Raw genomic sequence first — 22,401 nt, forward strand, 5'->3', positions numbered from 1 at the left:
TTGAATTTTTTTAAAGGCTCTTCTTCCTTTTTTAAAAAATATATCTTTATTGATTTTAGAGAGAGGAAAGGAGAGGGAGAGAGAGAGAAACAGAAACATCAATGATAAGAGAGTCGTTGGGAATTGAGCCCACAACCCCGGCATGTGCCCTGACCCGGAAGTGAACCTGGATCTCCTGGGTCCTAGGTCGATGCTCCACCACTGAGCCATGCCCAGCTGGGCAGATTGAATTTTTTAAATGCCTTTGTGATAAGGACAATTCTTGGACATATTTTTAGAAACCTAGTTTTTTGGAAGAGGAAGAATGGTCTTCAGTAACTTCAGTCCATCCAGGTGTGAAAGTAGATCCTGAGGGATGACCTGTCTCCTGTGTAGGAACAGGTGGTAGATGTCAGGGAGGTGGACGTTTCCTCACCACAGTGATGGCATCTTTATGACATTTCTGTGAAGTTGTGATATGTCGACCCCTGAAGGATAACTCCAAAACTTTGAAGCCAAAGACTACTTTCTCTTGCTTGTCAATTCTGGTGGCCTAAACAAACACAGCATATCAGTGAACTAAACTGTGTAGAGCTGTTTGGTTTGATGCTGGGCATCTCCAGGTACCCAGGTTCATGATATATATTATCATTCCCAGATCTTGGAGTTTCCCTAAGAGGGGGAAGCCACATTCATATTTTTTCCTTCTTTCAACTAAATGTGTGTATTAACTCTTAGGTTTGGTTCTTTGATTTCCTTTGCAAGATTCAAGTAGGAGTAAGTGAGGCAAAGGCCATTAGTACCTTTTTGTTCAGTTTAACTTTAAATATATTTTTGCACATATAATAATGTATATTTTGCATTATTTATGCTGTACTATTACATGGCATACATAAAATAAAAATATTAAACCATAACAGATTTTAAAAAATTCTCTCCAAAAGAATTCGATCTATTTCTATTCTTTAGAAAGGAGCTATAAAAGGTCTCTACTTGCATTATTAATGTCCAACCAATAATGAAAAAGTGCTAAGTTAAGAATTTACATTAGAATGTATCTCTCTGCTCTAGGTTAGTTATTAGGCCTAAAATGTCAAAACTATCCCCATAACCCTTCTTTAGGGAAAAAATCTCAAAGTGAATAGACACTTATACTTTTTCCTTTCAGAGCCGTTATGTCCTTTAATCTTTACAGCAAATCTACAATGCAATTATTATTACCCACATTTTACAAATAACCAATTTGTAGAATTCACTTGTACAATTAAAAAAAAACTGTTTAAGATTAATATTATGTGCTTCTTGCCACAATTTAAAGAAGCACATAACACAAATGTTAACCATTTTTAAGTGTACAGGTCAGTAGTTAACCACATTCACATCATTGTACATTTGTACAATTTGGAAAGATTATTGGCAGCAGGTAAAAAAAAATGTCTAGCCATAGTTAAATATAAATTTGAAAATTCAAATTTTAGGAACATATTAGAAACACATTATTTCTAATGACAAGGTTACTGGAAGGGCTATAGTTCATGCATGTGGTAATTGGCAGAAAATTATTTTTCTTTTTGCCTACCTTCTCATTAGGCATATATATTTTACCCCTTTGCTTGTACTTATGATGTAGACTTACTTGCAGCCTGATACTGAGGGCATAGGTCTGGTCCATAGTACATATTATTTCAGCTCCCAAAGATTGAGAAGAAAAGAACAGATTCCAGACCTCTGACAGCAACCTGATCTAAAAACTCCATAGCGACACAATTTAGAAAAGAGCTATTAAATTTAAATTAGTAAGAGCTGGAGAAAACCTATGCATAAAATAGACGGACTTCTTGCCAGGGTGGTAGACATGAGAGCAATAAATCAGTAAGCACGACAGCACAGGATCACTTTAGTCTGGCTTTGCTCCACTTACAGACACCAAAACCCGGAAACAGCAGAAATCTCCGAACTCATATTTGCAAAACCTTGGGTCTGTTCTTTTTATTTTCTGGTTTTCCTTTACCCCCTCTTTATTTCCTCATACCACCATGCTCTCTTAGGTGCAGAATCTGCTTAGATACCTGTTGGAGCGGCCCTGATTTTCATGCGGTAGCTGGCTTACCCAGGGAAAGGAACTGAGGATTCAGCTGCATGCATTTTGGCTGTGGCTCAATAGAGGGAGCAGAGGAGCTGAGAGAAAAAGCCAAAGAACGTGTCTGGTTAGTGTGCGCGCCCCAGCCGGGCCCTAGGCGGCCCGGAGGAGGAGGGGCAGGTTGGGGGGTGGTTGCCTCTGGCTGCTCCACCCTCACTTTGTGTCAGCAGGTAGAGAGCGTGATTGCAGTCTCAGGGGAGGGAGGCCGAGCTAGAACACCAATTACAAACCACAGGCTTCCTCCTCTAGGGAGTTGATCCAGAATTGTCTTTCTGGAAGGGAAGCACTCGAATCCTTCTGAACTTTCCAAGTCCATCCATGATTCAGAGATATTGCCTTCTCCCTCTGGGATTTTCTGTGTTCCTGGTAGTGAATTGTTGCTTTGCTGCTTCTCTCTTTCAAGATTTGATCATTTTATATGCTGTTCGGGGAGAAAAAGAACTTTTGTTAGAAAGGAGATTTCAGAAATGACTTTGGATCCTCTATAAGTGTTTTTAGAGTTCTTGGGGACAGTAGCTCTAACCCTGGAGTAAGCTTCTGCCTTTGACCTGCATGGATTATTTTTTCAGGCTGCGGAATTTCTCGGCACCTACCTGCAGTGCGGGGCACTTGGTTTGGTTGCAGAGTAAGAAGGTGGAAGAATGAGCTGTACTTGGTTAAACAGTTGAAATCTTTTTTGAGCAGGATCTATAAAAGCATAATTGAATTTGTTTCACCCCCGTGGACTCCAGTGGGCCCGACAGCGCAACAGGTTTGCAGATTTCTTTTGAAATTCTTTTTTTTTCTCCCTCTGCCTCAGCAAAAGAAAGAATCTGTATAACAGGTTCATGTTCAATTGCTTGGCTTTTCAGCACTTATTCTGAAGACTTGATAAGATTTTTAAAATTTGACCTCTGAACACCGTGGGCTTTGTGGTTGAAGTGCATTTGTATTTACTTAAGGGTGCACATTTTAAAATCTTAGAATAAGATTTTGTTTGTAAAAAGACCCAGATTCTGAAGTGTGCCCAGAAATAGCACAGATCTACCCTGCTCAGGCTTTTTTACTTTTTCTGGGCATTCTACTCAGCCTGTAGACTAATCACCTCCCGACTCCCCCTATCTTTTATACCCCACCCCCTCAAGGAATTTGAAAACGTGTTAGGAATAGTCCTTTGTTTTACTTATGAACCTAGAAAATTACAGATTATAAAGTCGGGATAATAAAGTAGTTTCCAAAAGCATCTCATGGGAAATCCAAGTGCTTGGCATTCTCAAGCAGAATACAAGCTGGAATCCCTAAGAGAGAAAGTGAAATAAAGATAGAAATACGGTTTTTAACTGGGAAAAATAATTGAAAAGCTAACCTTTTAAAATAGTCTTCTAATTTGAAGAAAAGGTTGGGATGCTCGGGAGTATCCTGTAATATGTGAAGACATATAAATTACCACCTGATTTAAGGGCAAATTTAGGTAGAACATTAAAATATTATAGTATATTTTAAGTTTATGAAAAGTATTATAAATTCAATGGGCCTAGAACTTTGACCACGTTGAAATACAGTTCAAAGTGTAAACTTTTATGAATACATGTTGTAGCATCTTTGGACATCTCTCAAAGTGTGACCTGAAATATTGTTCCCTCTCCTTCCCCATTTAAAAGAAAAATTCTCCTATGATATTTAACCTTTTACCGTTGACAAATTATGTGGCTTAAAAAGGACCATGTCTTCATTTTCTGAGCTGGAGTTTTTCACTCTCACCTTCAATGCATGGCCTTAGTTGTTTACTTTGCCTTGTTTTGTTCATTAACATTGGGTTTAGTGGCTCGACAACTTGATGCATATGGAAGACCAGCACCAAGTGATCTGACATTAAAAAAAAAATTCAGGATGTGACATTCAACCTCAAGCAAAGTTGGAAATTCCAAAGAGAAGTGGTGATATCTTACTAATAAGAGCGAAGATGGGAGAAAATGACATACCTGCGGCAGAAGTGGGCTGAAAACACCCTCTTCCCTGCCAGATCAGGAATGCCACCTGTTCTTGGGAATATACTTCAGAAGAAGGAAGGGCCAAAACTTTGACTTGGATTTCTGAAACTGAAGCATAAATTCTCTCTTCCTTCGTTTGTCTGGATCTGAGGACCTGCGTTTGGTATTAGCTAGTGGAAGCAGTATGTATGGCCGAAGTGCATTGCTGCAGCTGGTAGCATGAGTGGCGGCCACCAGCTGCAGCTGGCTGCCCTCTGGCCCTGGCTGCTGATGGCTACCCTGCAGGCAGGCTTCGGGCGCACAGGACTGGTACTGGCAGCAGCGGTGGAGTCTGAAAGATCAGCAGAGCAGAAAGCTATTATCAGAGTGATCCCCTTGAAAATGGACCCCACAGGAAAACTGAATCTCACTTTGGAAGGTGTGTTTGCTGGTGTTGCTGAAATAACTCCAGCAGAAGGAAAATTAATGCAGGTAAGGATGCCTTTATTATATTTCACTTTCCATCTGTTTGGAATATGCCTTTCTTCTTTGTCTCCCAAACCAAATACTATTCAAGGGCTTCTGGTGCTTCGCTTTTTATTTGTTCCATCTTTTGGCGATGTTGCCTCATTGGCATTCTAAAGCAAATTCTTATTTCATAATCGAGAAGAAATATATAAATCCTACATTTTAGAAGATCATCTGCTTGTGTTTAGCTCTGATATTACATTGCCTTTTAAGATACACATAGTAAGACCTTTCTTTGCAAGTGATATATTCTGGACGCAATTTTTTGATAGCTGAACTACATGGGCTTGTATTTAATTGAGGACTGTACTTTATACCCTATTTAAATTTGAAGTGAGCACTAAGGAGGTTGGTTTTAGTGGTCAACAGTACCCTGAAATTCTAGAATGCCCTTGGAGCATATTTGATCACTGTGTCACTTTTAAAATTCCGTCAAGCTTGAATGCTAAGGCTGGCTTTCTACCACGTGTGGCACCCTATTGCTAAGTCCAAAATGGAGAGGACTGGATTACAAAATGGACACAAGGTGTCAACTTGCCTCCTGGTCACTTTGGTCTTGTCTACATGTACTTTTATTATTTTCAAAATTTTAAAATTTAACATGTCTTTTTATTGACCCACAAAGTTTTTTAGACACAGTTTCTCAGGCTTTCAGGCTGTGAATTTTGCCCATAACTCATTCATAGCCTCCTCTTTATGTGTTGAATTTATGAACTGGGGCCACAGCATTTCACAGAGGAATTGCTCATTCCCCATGGAGAAGATAGAGCCCAGAGGGCTGTACCTTTTTAATGTGGCCATCCAGTGTCTTATTCCATAAAATTATGTTGCTTATTGATTACATTTGATTTTATGAAAGGACACTTCTTTCTGTAGCTCTTGGACACAGGTTAAAATGTTGTTAAATATGATTTATCTCATCACCCAGGCTCAGATTTTTATTTTGTGATATGAACAAAACCAAAGTATTACAGTAATTTAAATTCTGCTCTATTTTGCGAGAGACAGTGAGAAAATTTAACATATTCTAGAACTCTCTTTTCCAAACATGGATTTTTTACATATATGATTTAGTGGTTCCTCATGATTACTTTTTAAGCAATATTTTGAAGCTGGGATAAGTGAAGTGGAAGAAGAATTGGGTGAAATGGAGAAGGCCCTGCTATTTAGAAAAACAGGGAAAGAGAACAAATCTGGAAAAATATGGCATAATAATTTTTGGATAAGAGTCTAATCATTTAATTTGAACTCTAGGATGGAATTAGGAGCATTTAAAAGTTGAAACATAAGTCATTTTGAATACAGCAATTGGAAAGGAAACTTCCTTCCTGAACTTGCCTAGTTAATACCCTGAATCATGAGATATGTGCTCCATTTTAATTTTTTACCCTCAGCTATTTTACTGTAGAACCATATTTTGATCTCTGAGATCTTTGGGAGCCGTACAAAGTTTTGTGCCTTGTCAATGTCCTGTGGAAGCAGCATGTTCAATGGGTTACTTATATACTGCATAAAACAGCATCCTTTTTATTTTAAATTTTTTATCTTCTGCCATAAAGCTCTACATAAAGTTCCTATGTATTCACAAAGGAAAAGGTATATAAGAGGCACTAGCTGGCAATTCTCTTTGCCATTCATTATTTTGTTAATCTTGATTATATCTCCTCTTATTCTGCTCTTTTTCTAACTCTGGTAAAATTGGCTAATTTTTTCAGCTTTTAATGTTGAGCCTATTAATATACTTTAAGTATTGTTTCTTCATTTTGTGGAGAAAGTGCCTTGTATCTATTATTCAGCAAGGCCTTTCAGGCTTTATAGTAGATAGTTTGAGTCATTGGCAATTTTTGATCTTTATTTCCCTTTTCTGTCCATGCAAGCTGCTTCTAGGTCATTAATAAATTTATAAACTAGCCTAGTATTAATCTCTGGAGACTTTCAGTATTGCTCCTGGTTTATTGTCTATCAATCAATTTTTAATCCACAATAGTTACTAAATTTTCTTAATAGTCTCTTATGAAAAAACAAAAACAACTTTTTGAATGATAAGCATCAGTTGTTCTTTATCCACTACTTGATTAATTCTTTCAGAGAACTCTAGTGTGTTGGGGACACATGGTTTTACACTCCTAGAATCCATGCTGTTCGTTCCTTATCAGATTACACTGCAACTCAGGTTTACTCAACTGTGGTTAACCAAGCCTTCCATTTAACCGGAGTTCTGTTTGTATCTCCTAGAGCTGTGCTTTGCCACACTTTAGCTTTCTTGGTGGATAGCTGTACCCTGGTGTCACAGATCTAAAGGGGCCTTCTCTGTTGGCTTTGAGGAATTTGGGATAATTGTATGTATGTTTCTACCTATGAATGAATTATTCTAGCTGCCTGTTAAGTTTGATTAATAACCTTGCTGTGGTTTCTCGAATTCCCAGAGAGTTTCAGAATATCTAACATCTTGCTCAAATAATTCAGGATATGTACAGTTTCATAAGGAACAAATTTACTAGATTTTCACTTGTACTGCAGTTTTAATTTTTCTCAAAGAGAAATATCCCTTGACAGTGTGCCCCAATTTGTTTAATAATAAAATGGACCATGAATTGCCTCTGAAATAATTGCCTCTGAAGCAGCTTGTCTCAGTTGAGGCTGAGGCTGTGTATTCAAGGACATGAAGGCCAGGCCTCGGTGAATTTTTGTCCTGATTCTTCCACCTCAGTCTTTGTGCTTAGTTTTCCTATTACCAACAGTAATATCCATTTTACAAGATATGTTTAGAGTTTTAAATTGTAGCATTCTTTGGGGACTACCAGAAGAAAGTCAGAACAGAAGAGGAAATGTTGCCTTTGCTGTGTTTTTCCATTGCATAACTCCTCACCGTAGCCCTGACCAGATTATATTGTTTTCCTTTCTTTTCTGCCCAGGAGCTGCTTCTTTACATCACCGTGTCACTTCACATCCCTGTGCCTGTGTGCCGCTGTCTTTTAAGTGTCTGCTTCTTAGGTTGGCCCTGCATTTGCCACAATCGTCGTCTCTTCCTTTCTTCTGATTTCCTTCCACTTTTTTGTCTGTGTTTCCACTTAATTTTTATATTTAGGATAACCTCCCACTGTTATTCTGATCAGTATTTTTCTAACTAGCCAGCAGAAATCCGTGTCAAAAAGTATTTGTAACTCTGTGTAGTGATGGATGTTAACCAAACTGACTGCGGTAATTATTTCGCAGTGTATACCTGTATCAAATCATGTTGTACATCTAAAGCTAATACAATGTTCTATGTCCATTACATTGGGGGGGCGGGGCGAACCAAAAAAAAAATTTAATTTTAAAGAAACTTTTCAGATTTCCTAATTACATGGCAGTGACTGATAAAGAGAACTAACTAAATAGTGATCATGACTTCTTACAATTTTTATTTTTCATTTGAATATATTCTTCTGGTTTGGACCATTGTAGATGGGAAACGTGCTGGAGCTTACGCATATTTTAATTTCCAGTTTTCTAGTTTGTTTGCCTCTTTTCAGTGTTTTCGTATTATTTCTAGTAATATCATTGCTACCCCTTCTAAAAATGATTACAGCCCTATCTTCTTTCTCAGTTTCTGTTCCTTATTTATAAATGTTAATCATTAGAGGGACAATTCAAAATTTATCATTCACTGAGGTATACACATGAAATGAATATAATAATGTATGCCAACTGTAATTGAAAAATTAAAAAATGATTTTTAAAAAGCAGAAGTGCTAGAGGATCTTAGTGTAGGGTAGAGAGGTCGCCAGTTCAGCTCTCACACTCTTCCTGCTCAGCTGGTTGTCTTGGATTTTCTTAGACCAGGACAAAGCGATGATCAGGATTAGAATGTGCTGCCCTGAGGCTTCAGCCCTGCAGTGGGATTGATGCGGTTTAGCTCTCGGGCAGCAGCAATGAGCACCTCCTGGACAAACTCCCCCTCGCACCGTGTCTCTGCTTGCCCCTTAATTTACCTATTAGTCAACATCTAGTTATCCCAACTTTGCATTTTTACTTTATTTGTAGCCAGGTCCTGAAATGAATTATTTGGGGAGGGAGAGAAAACTTTATTATAAAGTTTTGGACAAAACGAGAGAGAGAAAGAAAGCTATACAGTAAAACTGTAGTTGACAAAGTAACTGAACTGTGACTGAAGGGACTGACTTTCAGTTCTGACTCTGCCACTAAGTAGTTGGGTGATTTGGGACAAAATGGTTTTTATAGTTCTAGGCCTTAGATTTCATATTCTGTGAAACTGAGTGACTGCAGTATAATAGTGTAACAACCTTGTGCTAAGAACTTCACATGTATTGGCTCGTTTATTCTTCACCATGACTTCAAGAAAGAAGTACAGTGCTTTATTTTTCTCATTTGACAGGTAAGGGAGCTGAGGCTCCAACCTAGTATCTGCCAAGGTCATGACCGTAGCTAGTAGGTGGCACAGTTGGAACTTGAACCCTAGAGCCTGTGCTTTTCCGGCTCTACAGTTCTATACAGCTGAGAAAGCCATAGGTGACCAGAACGCCAGCGTAGGTTTGTGTAAATGATTAATTCGTTTCTACAACAGAAAGGAGTGAAAATGATGGGCATTATTCTCTGAGATTGATCCAGAAAATATATCCTGCTAACTTCTAATAACCTCTGTATCTCTTCTATTCTCTCATTTGTGTTTCATTTGCAAAGATATTTGTAAAGCAGAATGTTTATTTACTCAGTATCTCCCCTTTAATGTAACAGCTTTCATTTTCTTTTATAACCGCCTATGGTAAAGTATCTAATATAGGAACCCGACATAATAAACTTCGAAACAGCACGCATTTCACTGTCATTACTTAAGTTAGAGTTCCTTGGAAGCAGAGATTTCAAAGGTTTTGTGATTTTGCTTTGAGGCCAGCCTTTAAGAGAAGTATTCATATTCGAGGTACAGTCAACTCTCAGTTATTTTTGTTAATGGAGGTGCAGATAATCCACTTAATTTATAATTGACTTTGGAATATAGTCAGCAGTATATCATCAGACGTAATTCCTCTGTGTGCACAGTCTTAGGCGCTTGCCTCCTGCAGTGCCAGCTCAGCACCTTCTTGACTTGGCACTGTTGCTAGAAGCCTGGCACCCAGAGGAGAGAAGGAAGCTGCAGGACATTTGTAATGATAATTTTTCAAGTTAAGAAGATAGCTCTTTTGTAAGCACCCATCAAACAGATTTGTATATATAATAGTTTCATACTTCATGTCCCTGAGTCCAGCAAAAATTTTGTAAGTTCAAATTCGTAAATCTATGTGGTTAGTCGGATGTAATGAATGAGCTGTGCCCTGATTATTGTCCCTCCCAGTCTATTTAGTGTTCAGTTAGCTGATTCTGGGGGTAAGCGTTTCCTTGTTTTTTATAGTAAAGTCTGTGTGTGTGGTAATTTTCTTTATAAAAATTTGCCATAGTTTACTTTTCATACAGTATTAAGGATATTCCTGGGGCTTATGGTTAGGTTTGTTTGTTTTTAATAGGTTTTGCCTTTATATTTTATTCACTGAAAAGTGGTTTTCTTGGAACTCTTGTTTTGTTTTTTTCCTCTATTCCCTTCAAATTGCTAAGTAGAGTAGAGAAAAAAAGATGTTATAAATGACCAGGGTTGTAAATGTCCTGTTGGGGACCAGAATTGGTAATGTGATAATGATGTTCCACTGAATGTATATATTTTCTTCCAAGAAGCCTAAAATGATTCACTAATATGTACAAGCCACGTAAGAGCAGGTGATATTTGCTTTATTTTACAGAAAAGAAAACATAATGGGGAAGAGAAAGCAAGTAAATTGTCCAGGGTTCACTGCTCCTGAGTGAGAATCCTAAAAACCTAAAATACTGTCAATGGCTGAGATAGTCTCTGTTTGGACCTATGTTGCTCAATGTGATAATTCAGTCAAAAAACTATTGGTGAAGCTGTTTGCCAACTTTATGTCTCAAAAAGCCCTATGAGCTAATGCTCTGACCTGCGTTCATTGTTCTTTTGAGAATTGTAATTAGAGTAAAAGCCGAAGTCTTTACAGTGAGCCCTAGGCCTCTTCAGGCTCTGGCTGGCACCCCGCCTCTCCCGCTGTCCCCTTCACCGCCTGCCACTCCGACCTCCTGCTGTCCTTCAGCTAAACGTGGTGCACTTCCACCTCCGGGCCTTTCCACTGCGAGCCCCACTTATTCCCCAGTTACTTTCTCCTCTTAGTCCTTCCAGTGCCACCCCAAGTGTCAAATGCACCTTCTCAGTGAGGCTTGTCTAGACCGTCCTATCCCGAAGGACGCTTCCTGTCCCCCCTTGAGTCACGCTCTCCTTCCTTGCTTTATTTTTCTTATAAACTTATTGCCGTGGGACATACTGTGATGCTTTACTTCTTCAGTTGCCTGTCCCCTCTGCAAAAGCAGGGGTTTTTGTGTCTAGGTCAGGCTGTATTCTGGGGAATGGCGCCTTCGTGTTTGCTTGGTGCCGTGGGCACAGTGGGCATTAGTGGAAATAGGGACCATTACGGTGCTGACTCTGCCAGCTGGCAGATAGCTGAAGGTGAAGCGGGCTTATTTATCTCACCACATTTTAAGTAGACTGTGAGCCAGCTCTTTTGGGTGCTCTGAGTTTGACAGCATGCTCTATTCCTTAGTCCTTCTGTCTTACTGACCGTGTCTCCTTGGTGGTTATTTCCAAATTGTAAACAATACGTTTTAGGTGCTCTTTTATACAGTATTTTTACACAGCATTTATTTGGTTTAAGAGCTCAACCCCTGCTTTTTAGGAAATTTCACTTTTCCAAGAGATTTATTGGGGTACTGAGAACATGATGAAAGTTACTGGCCATATGTACTTAACATGCAATTGTGCACAAAATCTCAGTGAGTTGAGACTCTCTGAGACATGTATAGGGTTCTAAGAACACCAGACTAAGAACGCTATCCTAGAGTAATCCCAATTATTTCAAGAAATGAAACCAAATTCTCAAAACTAATTTACTGTCAGTTTACTTAATTTTAAAAGTATTTGTATACATTATCTGAAGTCAGACAGACAATATGATGATGTAATTATAAGAAGGTTAGCCTGAACTAAGGTTACCTTAGCTGTAAAAATTGGTATCTGACGAGGATCTGCTTATGTGTAGTAAAAAAAACCAGTGCTCTTCAGATACTAAGTGAAGATTTGGGTGAAACTGAATGAAGGCCTTAAAATACAGATTCCCATTATTTTCCCCCTAAACCATTTCTATAGTCTTGTGTATTATCCACTGTAAAAAAAAAAAAAAAAAAAGTCCTTTGTATGATTGAGTTTTCATGTTTTTTCATTTGTATATCTTCTATTTAGAATCATATTGGTTATCAGACTTTAAAATTCTTGTGGTCAAGTTTTTGGTGTTTTTTTTTTAACTTTGTGAAGGACTTTATTGGCCTTATCCTGGAATTAAGTCCTATTCAGTTTTCCATACCAAGAATCAAATACAGGGGTTTTTGGGGGGCGGGGCTAGAGGGACAAGCTATTTCATTTGTAAAATATAATCATCAAATTTCAAGCTAGAAGAAACACCTAATTCAATCATTTCATGTTACAGAGGAAGAAATAGACTCAGAGATATTAGTGGTTTGCCAGTCAAAGAACTGCCAATCTACTCCATATCTTACTGGCCAGTACTTTCAGTAAACCTTATTTATTTTAAATTGTTTTGGGTCATTGCAGGGAGATTAAAAAGCAGATGTTGGCAGGTATTTTCCCCTGAACATTCCATTAAGAAGATATTATGGACTGCCATAGGGTCTCTTTCCTCTTTGGTTCCTAGTCAAGTAGAAGGCATACTTTAAAACAAGTGAACAAACAAAAAATACCTTGCTGCAACACAGCATTACTTTATGCGGTACACCTGTCATTTATTCTGCCAGAGACTCACTACACAGCAATAGAGGCTCTTTATGAAGTATAGGCTGGGAATCGTACTGACTGTGGAGCTACACTGGATTCTCTCCATGTCTTATAATGTGGGTCTCCTACTATGTACCAAATGCTGTGGCAGTTCCTGTAGAAACACAAAGAACACCCTAGCCTAGCGCAATGGAGGAGATTCAGCTTCAACAGCAGAAGGCAGTATGTGATGAATGCCAAATGAGGGGTGCAGGCATAGGCACATTAGAGTGCTGATTTTCATTTTCTCAGGAGGCATCCAAATGACTCTAATTCTGTATCGAGGTCTTTCCTATGACTAAAGAAAAAAACCAAAAATATAACATTTTAACCCAGGCAACTTAAAGCGAGAGGACAACTAATCCCAAACAGTCATACCTTCTTATTTTTTGTTAACAGTTATATAGGTTATAATATAGGCTATAACATTGGCTGTATAAATATTCCTGTGTGTGTAATGCTCATCTGTAGTGTTTTCTTTAGACGTCCAAATAACTAAACACCCTGGCTTCCTTTTCAAATTTTAAACTGACTTTAAAATGTACAAGAAGTTCCTGCTAGATTGTAGTAAAATTAGAAAAGAAAGTTGAGCTGTAAATAGAATTCAGCATATTGGGAGTTCTGTTTAAATTGATAGTCTCACAGACTCTCCTTTAATTCTTTACAAACTGCATGAGGAAGAAATAAATACTAAGACTACTGTGTAGAATAAGAAGAGTATATGAATATCATCCTGATTGAGCAAAATCTGTTTTTAATATCAAGTTTTTTTAAAAAAAAATGATTGACTTTAGTCATTAGTATCTGTTATTCCCATTCTCTGAAATTTGTTGGTTTTAGTATTATATGAGAGATATAAAGACCAACTCAAGAAGAATGTACATATCTGTTATGACGTTAGGTTATTACTTGCTCTAAAGTTAGTAAACTGGATGGTATACATTATATACATTTTTATTACCATTAGAGATTACATGGAGTTTAGTTGTCCCCTTCGGGTATATGAGAAGTTCATAGGTGCTTTATGTCCACTTAAAAAGTAAAAGCAAGTCACTTAACCTTTCATCTGTTGGGGTAGAGTTGGTGGGGTAACTAATCTTTAAGATCCTTTCCAACTCTAAACATTTATTTATTTAAATATTTTAATTTTGGTGTTTTATTTGTAAAAATTTTTTTTACTTTAGTGAATTTATTGGGATGACATTAGTTAAGAAAATGATATAGGTTTCAGGTGTACAATTCTATAATACATCATCTGTATTGTGTTCACCACCCCAACAGCTCTAAACACTTAGAGCTTATGCTTATTCTAGAAATAGACTCAGTATACTAAATGGACATGTAACTTGCTTACTTATTTCTTTTCCCTGAGACAAAATTTGTTTGGAAGTACAAAAGAACCTGACTGAATTACCTAGTCACACAACAGCTTGGCAGCGAAACTAAGCATCAGACTCAGCTGTACTATTCCTCTGGTGCTGTACTGTCTTTACAGTCAGGTAACACACAAAAAGGGGTGTTTCTCTGGAGTTTTATATTTTAAAATATCTGTAGTGTATTGAGGACCCTTATTCTGAATCCTTCCTCAAGGCTGTCCCAGTGGCCAAACCACACTGACTTGGATCACTTCCATCACAAACCTGCATCTAAGTGAATCTGCATCTTTGGAAAGGGCCGTAGTAGTAGAAGGAAGAGAATGCATCTGGTCCTAAAATACTTCGTGAAGTTGAACTTTTGGAGATAAGCTGAATAATTACATTAGAAATAAGACTGCAGCACAGCTGGTAGATGTGTGGGGCTGGGGGTTGTATGCATCTGGAGGCATCTGGGAGGAGTGGAAATGGGGCCATCTGATTAGGAACTACTCCTTGTTATTAAAGCCTGACTTTCTGCATTGTGTGTCCCCAGAGGTGGAAAACTTCTGCTGGCAAAAAAAAAAAAAAGAAGGGCTGCTGCTGTTGCTGAGGGCCATATAGTAGACACAAAAGCGTCTTAGAGGCCTGCTGCAGAAGCAGCTTGTACAGGCAGGCCCGCTCCTCTCAAAGACTGGGAATCAGATTCTTTCCCCAGGGGGTTTCCAGCTAGTTTGCACTTCAGAAAATCTTTTCTTTCTCCTGCTATTTACGCCCTGCAAAGAATTTTCTTCCAGCCAAAGAAATTGTTTTATAATCAAAGATTCTTGTCCTTAGTTGTTGAACATCAAAGAAAGTTCAGAGGAGACTGGGGGATTATGTGAGTGCCTAGAATTTATTTTGAATGCAAACTTGCAACATTAGCAAGTCCCCCCAAAGAATATACTCATCTCAGAGCTGGGAGAGAGCCTAATATAACTAAGTCTCTACTCTTCCTCAGTTGGATATACCCCTAAGATACAACCCAGTTGAGTGGCTCTATCTGGACCTAACTCCTGTATATTCGGGTCTTGAGGTTCTCACTGGAAAAGGTACCCTTCCTCTCCCTGCTGTTTTAAAACATCACGTTCTGTTGGTAAGCTTAAAACAACAGCAAAAACACCTTTTTAACCTTCAGGACTTCAGCTCTTGGGGATTGTGTTTCTCCCAGGGCAGTTGATGATATCACCGATGTTGGGAGACACATTCCCTGCATACCCTACTGTCTCTGAGGTGTTGATGATGTCATTTTCACCCACAAAGGAAAACCTTAGCACCCTGAGGGCCTGAACTCAGGTCTTGGCAGGTAAATGAAGGAGGAACTTACTTTTGGATTTAAACTGTTTGAGTCAGGCATAAAGAGGCACAACCACGTTAAGTACTAGCTTCACAGCCTCATCTCTGGGGCCTGAATAGACCATTTGTCATTTAGGGAGAATTAAGACTGTAACTTTAAGAAATTATTTACTGGGTAAGAACAATGATTCATTTAATATTTTGGTTCTTGCACTTTGGGACATTTATAGGGCGTTGTTCTCAGAGATTATGGCTCCTTCTTAAATATCCTCCTCTGAATCCATGAATTTTTCCAAGCTTTTCTGGAACCCCTTTATAGATGATCTAACTTTCCTTCCTAGAGCAAATTAACAACAACCAAAACAAGAATTAGGAAAAATAAAGTGATGGGTAGGACAGATGCAGGCAGAATTATGCTCCGGGCAAAGTACATTCTTTTTATTTTAATCTTGGCTCTGTGATTATGAACAGAAGAAAGTATTTGCTCTAGAAGACTTCCAATCTCTTCCTACCCCTTCATCGCAACCACAAAGTAGTGGTTGGAAATAGAATTCCAAGAACACCAAAAATGCTCACAATTTCCAATGGTGGCAGCTACAGTGCCCTCACAAAGATTCTTTGAGCACTCTTCCTCAGCGCCTTTTGTGGTTGTCCTTGCGGTGGTTAGGAGCCTGCATCACTAATCACAAAGGCTTGCTCTGAGACAGACCTGGTAAAAATGTCAGTTGTCTTTGTCACCAGAAACAATCCTTTATAGTTTTGCTCTGTTCTGAACTAACATGCTCTCGTTTCGTTTTAGAGAAAGACAGTCTCTTTGATGGAATCATCAACTGACCAAGTCTCAGTAGTTTGTGTTAGGAAGGTGAGTCAGGGTGTGTGGGGTAGGCAGGATTTGCCAAAGGTTTTTATTCCACTCAGCATTGCTAACTTGCCTGTGTAGGCATTAGATTACAGATTGGGCTTTTGGGGTTTTTTTACAGTAAGAATTTATGTATAAATTTCACTGAAATGTAAGTGTCCCTTTGGTTTATATAAGGGGATAGGGAAGGAACTGAGCTATAAGGGGAGAGCCCAACCTACAACTGACCTCTCATTTCTGTAATGTTATTTCTCCTGAGTTGATATATGCTTGAACCAAATTAGTGCTCTTATATAAAATGCCCCTGTTTCTCAAGCAGTATCAATCTTCAAGGTATGGAACAGGATTTGGCATTTTGCTTCCATTCTAAAGGGAAGTTTGAGCTGGAGCCTGTCTGGCAGGATTCCATACTTCTACCAAACCACCTGTCCTGACACAGACAATGGAATCAAAAGTCAAGTTCTTTATGACTGCACCTGCCTTGCAAGTGCTGCCAGAAGACCTGATTTTCTTCTGTAGCCAAACTCGACCCAGAAACTATATAGTACTTGGCACCTAACCAGTGGGTGCACATACCCCCAAACTGGGAGTCCCAATTCCGGGATGACTAGTACTAGCTCCCCTACTCACTTCTAAGGTAGTGTTAGCATTGCATTCATTGGTTATTTTACTGCTTCATCAGATGGAGGGGAGGTAAATTTCTGGTTCACTTGGTTTCAAGATTTTTGTGCAGCTCTATTAATGAAAATGCATTGTTTGGTAATTTATTATTTGGAAATTGCCTTGTGCATTTATGCATCTAGTAAACATGAAGGAGAGTATGATCTATCCAAAAGAGACCAGGAGCACATCTCCGAAGTCAGAACACCATGAAGCATTTCCAGGAGTGAGGAGCTACCCTTTGTCCCTGGCTTCTTTTTTCCTTTTCTCAGGAATGTAACTTACCCTTGTTGGCCACCCCTTGAATGTTCTCCATTTAGGCAATTGTTTCAGAGGCAATCTCACTTCCTTGATGAGGACATTTTCCTTTTGAATTATCAGAGCCTTTCTTGGGTTCCCTCAGGGTAGAGTTACTTCATTATCTTCTAATTTTATGTATAACTGGAGGCCTTCTGACCTAAGAACATAATTTCTCTCACCAATCAGATAATTGAAGATAATGTGCCCGTCAAATAGTGCTCTTTGCACAGTGTCCACATATAATGATATAATATGATAATAAGGCATAAAGTGCATTCTGAAATGAGTTGCAACATCCTGCGGGGAAAAGAGCTCTCAGTAGTTGTGTTTTAATGTCAGCTCTGATCCTTCTGAGCTTTACGACCTTAAGGAAAATTGCTTAACCTCTTTGAGCCTGTGTCCTCGTGAATAAAATGAGGATGATAATAATAAATAGTCTGCCTACGTGAAGTGAAATAATGTATGAGAATTGTCTTTGAAAGTTGCAGAGGTAAGGTTTTATTATCAATAATAATTAGACTTGAATTCTTTCTTCTTCACCTAAATACTAAGTTTGAGGGTTATTGATTTGGAATTCAGTTTGGCATTATCCTTAAATAACTAGGCAAGACAACTTGTCTTTTTTTACGTAGCTAAAAAGACAAAGCTTTAATTCAAAACGTTGTGGCCCAGAGGACTAATCAAATGTTACCATAATATGCTAACCAGTAGCCTGAGTGTCTTAGGGGTTGACTAATAGTGTATAGGTTCTAGGGTGGGAACCTAGGTTCTGTTACCGCCTTGCTTGTGCCAGGGTGAATCACTTGCCCTCCCTGGGTCTTGTTCTACATTAGTAAGCCCATTAGCTTCCTTCCATGATCACTGACACAATGCAAAGCAGCTATTTTCTAAGATTTTACTTCTCAGAGTCAGAGGGACCCTAGAACCGTATTACATGTCACTCTTACATTTTCCCTGTTTGAAATTTGGGGGTATTCTTTTAATTGCTGCGACCCGGAAAGACTTGCTCAGAATGCTGAAGCTTCGGGTCCCTGTCCACCTTCGCAGGTGTTTTCTAAGGGCTCGAAGGCAGGGAGTTCAGAATTGTGAAGGAAACTGATTTATCCAGGTCATTATACTCGTGCTATGCTGGTCCCAACATGTAGGTCTTTGAAGCTCAGCAGATAAGGTTCTATAGCCTACTTGGAAATGATCCCACAAGTCCCTGAGACTCCCAGTTCCCCATCTGAGAAGTATTAGATCAAGATGAGACTAAGCAGTTTCAGTCATAACACTTACCAAATATTTGTGGCCCAGAAATCATTTTGAGGTACAGATCATCCTTTGAGCCATTTCAGAGACTAATGTTCTGCAGTATGGAAAAGCTGTTTTCCATACTCTCACTTTACCAATTTGAAGTCTCTCTGCAAAATAGGTAAATAATGGGATAAAGGTAATTATGGGGTTTCTCAGCTATTTACTTCTTCCGTGTTATGATTAAACACATGGAGCTTATAGCTCTTTTAGAAACAAACTCAGTTACCATTATTACCCTTTCAACACTTGGTGGTATTATAATCCATTTCGATCGCAGTGGGAGTCAGAAAACAAGTGGGTATGGCAGAGATGGAGAGAGGCAAATGATTTCCCTTCCACTGGGTTTGCGAAGCGTCCTCTCTCTCTGATGGTACTTCTTGGGGAAAACTGTTTTCTTCCCAAGACCTAATAAAGATTAGGGAGAGATGTCTGGGAAGCATTTGAAGCTCTTTGAAAGGAAGGCACGGATAAACACTCAGTATCACTGTTATTATCATTAAAAAGGAAAACCCAGCATGTGATGTTTTGGGTCACTTCCAGCGGCCTTGTTTGATGTTCATGGTTCCTTTTTTGACCTTTACCTCTTGATATCTTTATACTTTTATTGAGGCTGTTGGACAAAGTCTTGAGATCCCAAGCAATAGGGTGTTAAGAATGAACGACTGCCAGCCTCCATTTTTATGGGTGGGGTGTCTGAAAATGTGTTTAAAGTAAATAGTTCAGTCTTTGGATACCTTGTATAAATTTGGCTATCTTGGTGGCAAAGTTAATTTTATATCTGTTCATTTGAGTTTTTATTTCCAATTCTATTCCTTACCTTAGAACCAGAGTTTTATAAGAAGTTTTTATTAAATAGAATAAATACCAAATTAACTGGGATTTTTTTCTGTACTGTGCTTATGGGTTAGATATAAATTAAAAGAAACAGATATAAAGGATCTAAAAAGCAAATAATATAAGAATTTCCTAGGGACTTCCTAGGAACACTGTTAAGTTCAGCCCTATCTTCTATACTTCAGAATGTGAATTATTTCATACTAAAAATGACCAGAATGATAGCCTTGTAGTGTTATAAGACACCAAAGAGACCAAATAAAGGTTAAATTATGTTCAGTATATCGTATTTAGTCAGGAAAATACACCAATACATTTTAGAACGGATTTCAGTAGTATGGATTAAATTTTTAAAAGGACTTCCTGCTGGTCCTAGGAAAGCTAAATAAATCACAAACTTTTATTTTGCGACTTCTGTGTTCCAGGACTTGTGCTAATCAGACTATCCAATTCCCTGATTGGCAGCTGTATTTGAAAATCAAGTGGAATTATTGCTCAAGTTGTTCTTTTGAGTCTGTGGGGTTGCTGTATTGTTATGTAAAAAAGGGCACGTTTTTCATAACCCTACTTGATGAATTATTTGCTTTAGCTTTTAAATGGCTTTCCTACATTACAACTTGCTTATATACACACATATATTTTTTCCCCTCCCTTTAGTTTTTCTTTTTTTTTTTTAATTTATCTTTATTGTTGAAAATATTACAGCTGTCCCCTTTTTCCCCCATTAACCCCTCCCACCCTTCCACCTCATTCCCCAACCCAGGCCTTCCCCACACTATTGTCTGTGTCCATGGGTTATGCATAGATGCATATAAATTCTTTGGTTAATCTCTCCCCACTCACCCACCCCCACCCCCGCCTTCCCTCTGAGATTCGTCAGTCTGTTCCATGCTTCTATGACACTGAATCTATTTTGTTCATCAGTTTATTATGTTCTTTAGATTCCACATATAAGTGAGATCATGTAGAGAAGAAGGATCTCTTACCCTCTGGGACAGTATGGATGGACCTAGAGAATATTATGCTAAGTGAAATAAGCCAGGCAGAGAAAGACAAATATCACATGATCCCTCTAGTTTTTCAATTGAGTTTGTTTTCTTCAATCCCCACCCCAATTTACATATCTCTACACACAGAGATTTTTAAATTTCTTAACCTAGCTTTCACCACATAAATGTAAAGTAAGGGGAAAAAATGGAAAATTTCCCTTAGAACCAAAGGAACTCAACAGATTTTATAGGAAATTGAAGATAAGGATGGTATAAATAAAAATTTTAAATAAACAATTATTTAAAATTAACATCACGCAAAAGCATCCACCTTGAGACTACTATGGTAATATGTGTTTCTGTGTGTATACACATTAATATATTATACATACTTATAAATAATATATATTTATATATAATATACTTATTTATATTGTATATAGACCATAAATATGAAATGTAGAATATATGTACATATTCTAAATACTTATTTTCAAACCTTTAGGGGAAGCTACTTCCTCTCAGCAAACCTTGGACCAGCCTCTGAAAATGGCTGGCTTTGGAGACTTTGAAGCCAAATTAATTATCTGGCCTTTCTAAATTTCACCTATTGAGAAAACAGTCACATGAAAAATAGATAACCTTAGGGACAGTTCCCCTCCCTGTATTCATAATTTTAGTGAGTTTCACCTAGCAGAAAACAATGAAGTCTAACCTTTTCACAAACCGATGCCTTGCTCTCTGTTTCAGCCTTGTCTCAAATTCAGCATTTCGGAACTGAGTTTCTTCTCTATCCTTTTAAGTTCTGCTCATTTATCTCTCTTCAGTTTTGTTGGGTACCTCTCTCCTTCAAAATTTTAACCTACATAATGGTCCTTCTGTTTCTTTTCTCTTGTTTTCATTTTGGGTTCATTAAAGAATCTATGCCCCTTGTCAGATTAAACGTCTCTTCTCACTATGGCAATTTTTCACATTTGTAGCTTCCATATTCTGTTGATCTTACTTAGGTTGGGCTCATCCCCTTCTATGCCGTCCACTGCACCAGGTTCACTGTATGTGTTTAGTCAATGTCATAAAATAACCATTATTTTGTTGAGTCAGTGGGTGTGTTGCTGCTATTGTTCATCTGGAGACAGTTTTGTACAGGCTGTATTAACAGGCAAGTGCATGCCAGGTTACATGCTGACAGCTGTGTCTTCCCATCAGAAAAAGATCCCTTTACCCTCCCTATCAAATGAAAGCTTAGATTTTAAAGAAAATGACAAAATCCAGAAAATGAAAGAGAAGAACTGAAATCACAGCATCTGTGGTTTTCTCTATCCTTAATGGTAAGGCAGCTTCCTAGAGGACTTTGTTGTAATATGTTGATGAAATGTTAAGAGTCATCCCTTTGCAGTCTGTTTAGAAAGAAGTTTCTAAGCAGCAGTTCCTGCATCATCTAGAAAATTTTTAGCTAGAGAAACCACATTTATCTTCTTTCTTAAGCTGCAGAACCAATCTAATCTTCTTTTACTTTTAGTTTGTTTAACACTTGATCTTTATGGTGAGGAACCAAGTTATATGATCTTCCTTCCAAAAGAACGTGTCTCAGATTTTTGTGTTGTATAGCTTTCTGATTTCATTGCCACGATAGATTTACTTGTCAGGGAGCCGTGACTGTTTCTAGGAGTTCAGGTATGTACAATAATGAACTGCCCCTCATAAAGAAGGAATAACCTCATGGCTCCTGCAGTGAGAGTAGGTCTGGATCTTCCCGGGGTCCAGGCTTCTGACATAACCGAAACGCGTGTATGATTGCAGCTAGGAAATCTACCGTCCCATTGTGTTGCCTGGGATTGACAGTACCCTTTCCATAGTCTTTGGGTGGGTAGGTCATGCTCTGACAGACCATTTGGCTGCCTCAAAGCCATTACCTTATATTTTTCCCCAAAGGAATTCCAGATCCTGTTTCATATTTGCCAGTTTTGTTAGGTACCGAAGGCAGAGAGGTTATAGTAGTAATCTCGTGGAGGAGGAAATCAGGGTTTCTTATCTATTTTCCATATATTGTCAATCTGTGCAAGCAAACCGATTATATGGAAAACTGATAAGGAACTTTGTTTTGCTCTTGATAGACTTGCCCGCACAGCACCATAGCCCACTTGGGAGAACACTGCGGTAGTTTCGGCTCCCTAGATAAGGTGGAATATCTGTAAAATAGCTAAACCATTGGGCCTCCATAGATTTTCACAGCCCTGAAGGTGAGAGTAGTTGGGAGGA

General features: G+C 38.4%; 1 protein-coding gene across 2 annotated transcripts in view; it reads left to right on the plus strand.

Annotated features, from left to right (window-relative positions):
- The first annotated feature begins 1,891 nt into the window (after positions 1–1,891).
- Positions 1,892–22,401, plus strand: part of RNF43 (ring finger protein 43) — a 55,392-nt gene continuing 34,882 nt past the window's right edge. Inside the window, exons 1-2 of one of the 2 annotated variants that reach the window (XM_081116048.1) lie at positions 1,892–1,957; positions 2,689–4,560. In XM_081116048.1, coding sequence (XP_080972174.1) covers positions 4,309–4,560 — 252 coding nt within the window. In that variant the 5' untranslated portion in view covers positions 1,892–1,957; positions 2,689–4,308. Of the gene's footprint in view, positions 1,958–2,318; positions 4,561–22,401 lie in introns of those variants that run through there. The other variant, XM_081116047.1, reaches the window with a different exon arrangement.

This window comes from Miniopterus schreibersii, assembly GCF_964146895.1.
Source record: "Miniopterus schreibersii genome assembly, chromosome: 16".
Taxonomy (NCBI): Eukaryota; Metazoa; Chordata; class Mammalia; order Chiroptera; family Miniopteridae; genus Miniopterus; species Miniopterus schreibersii.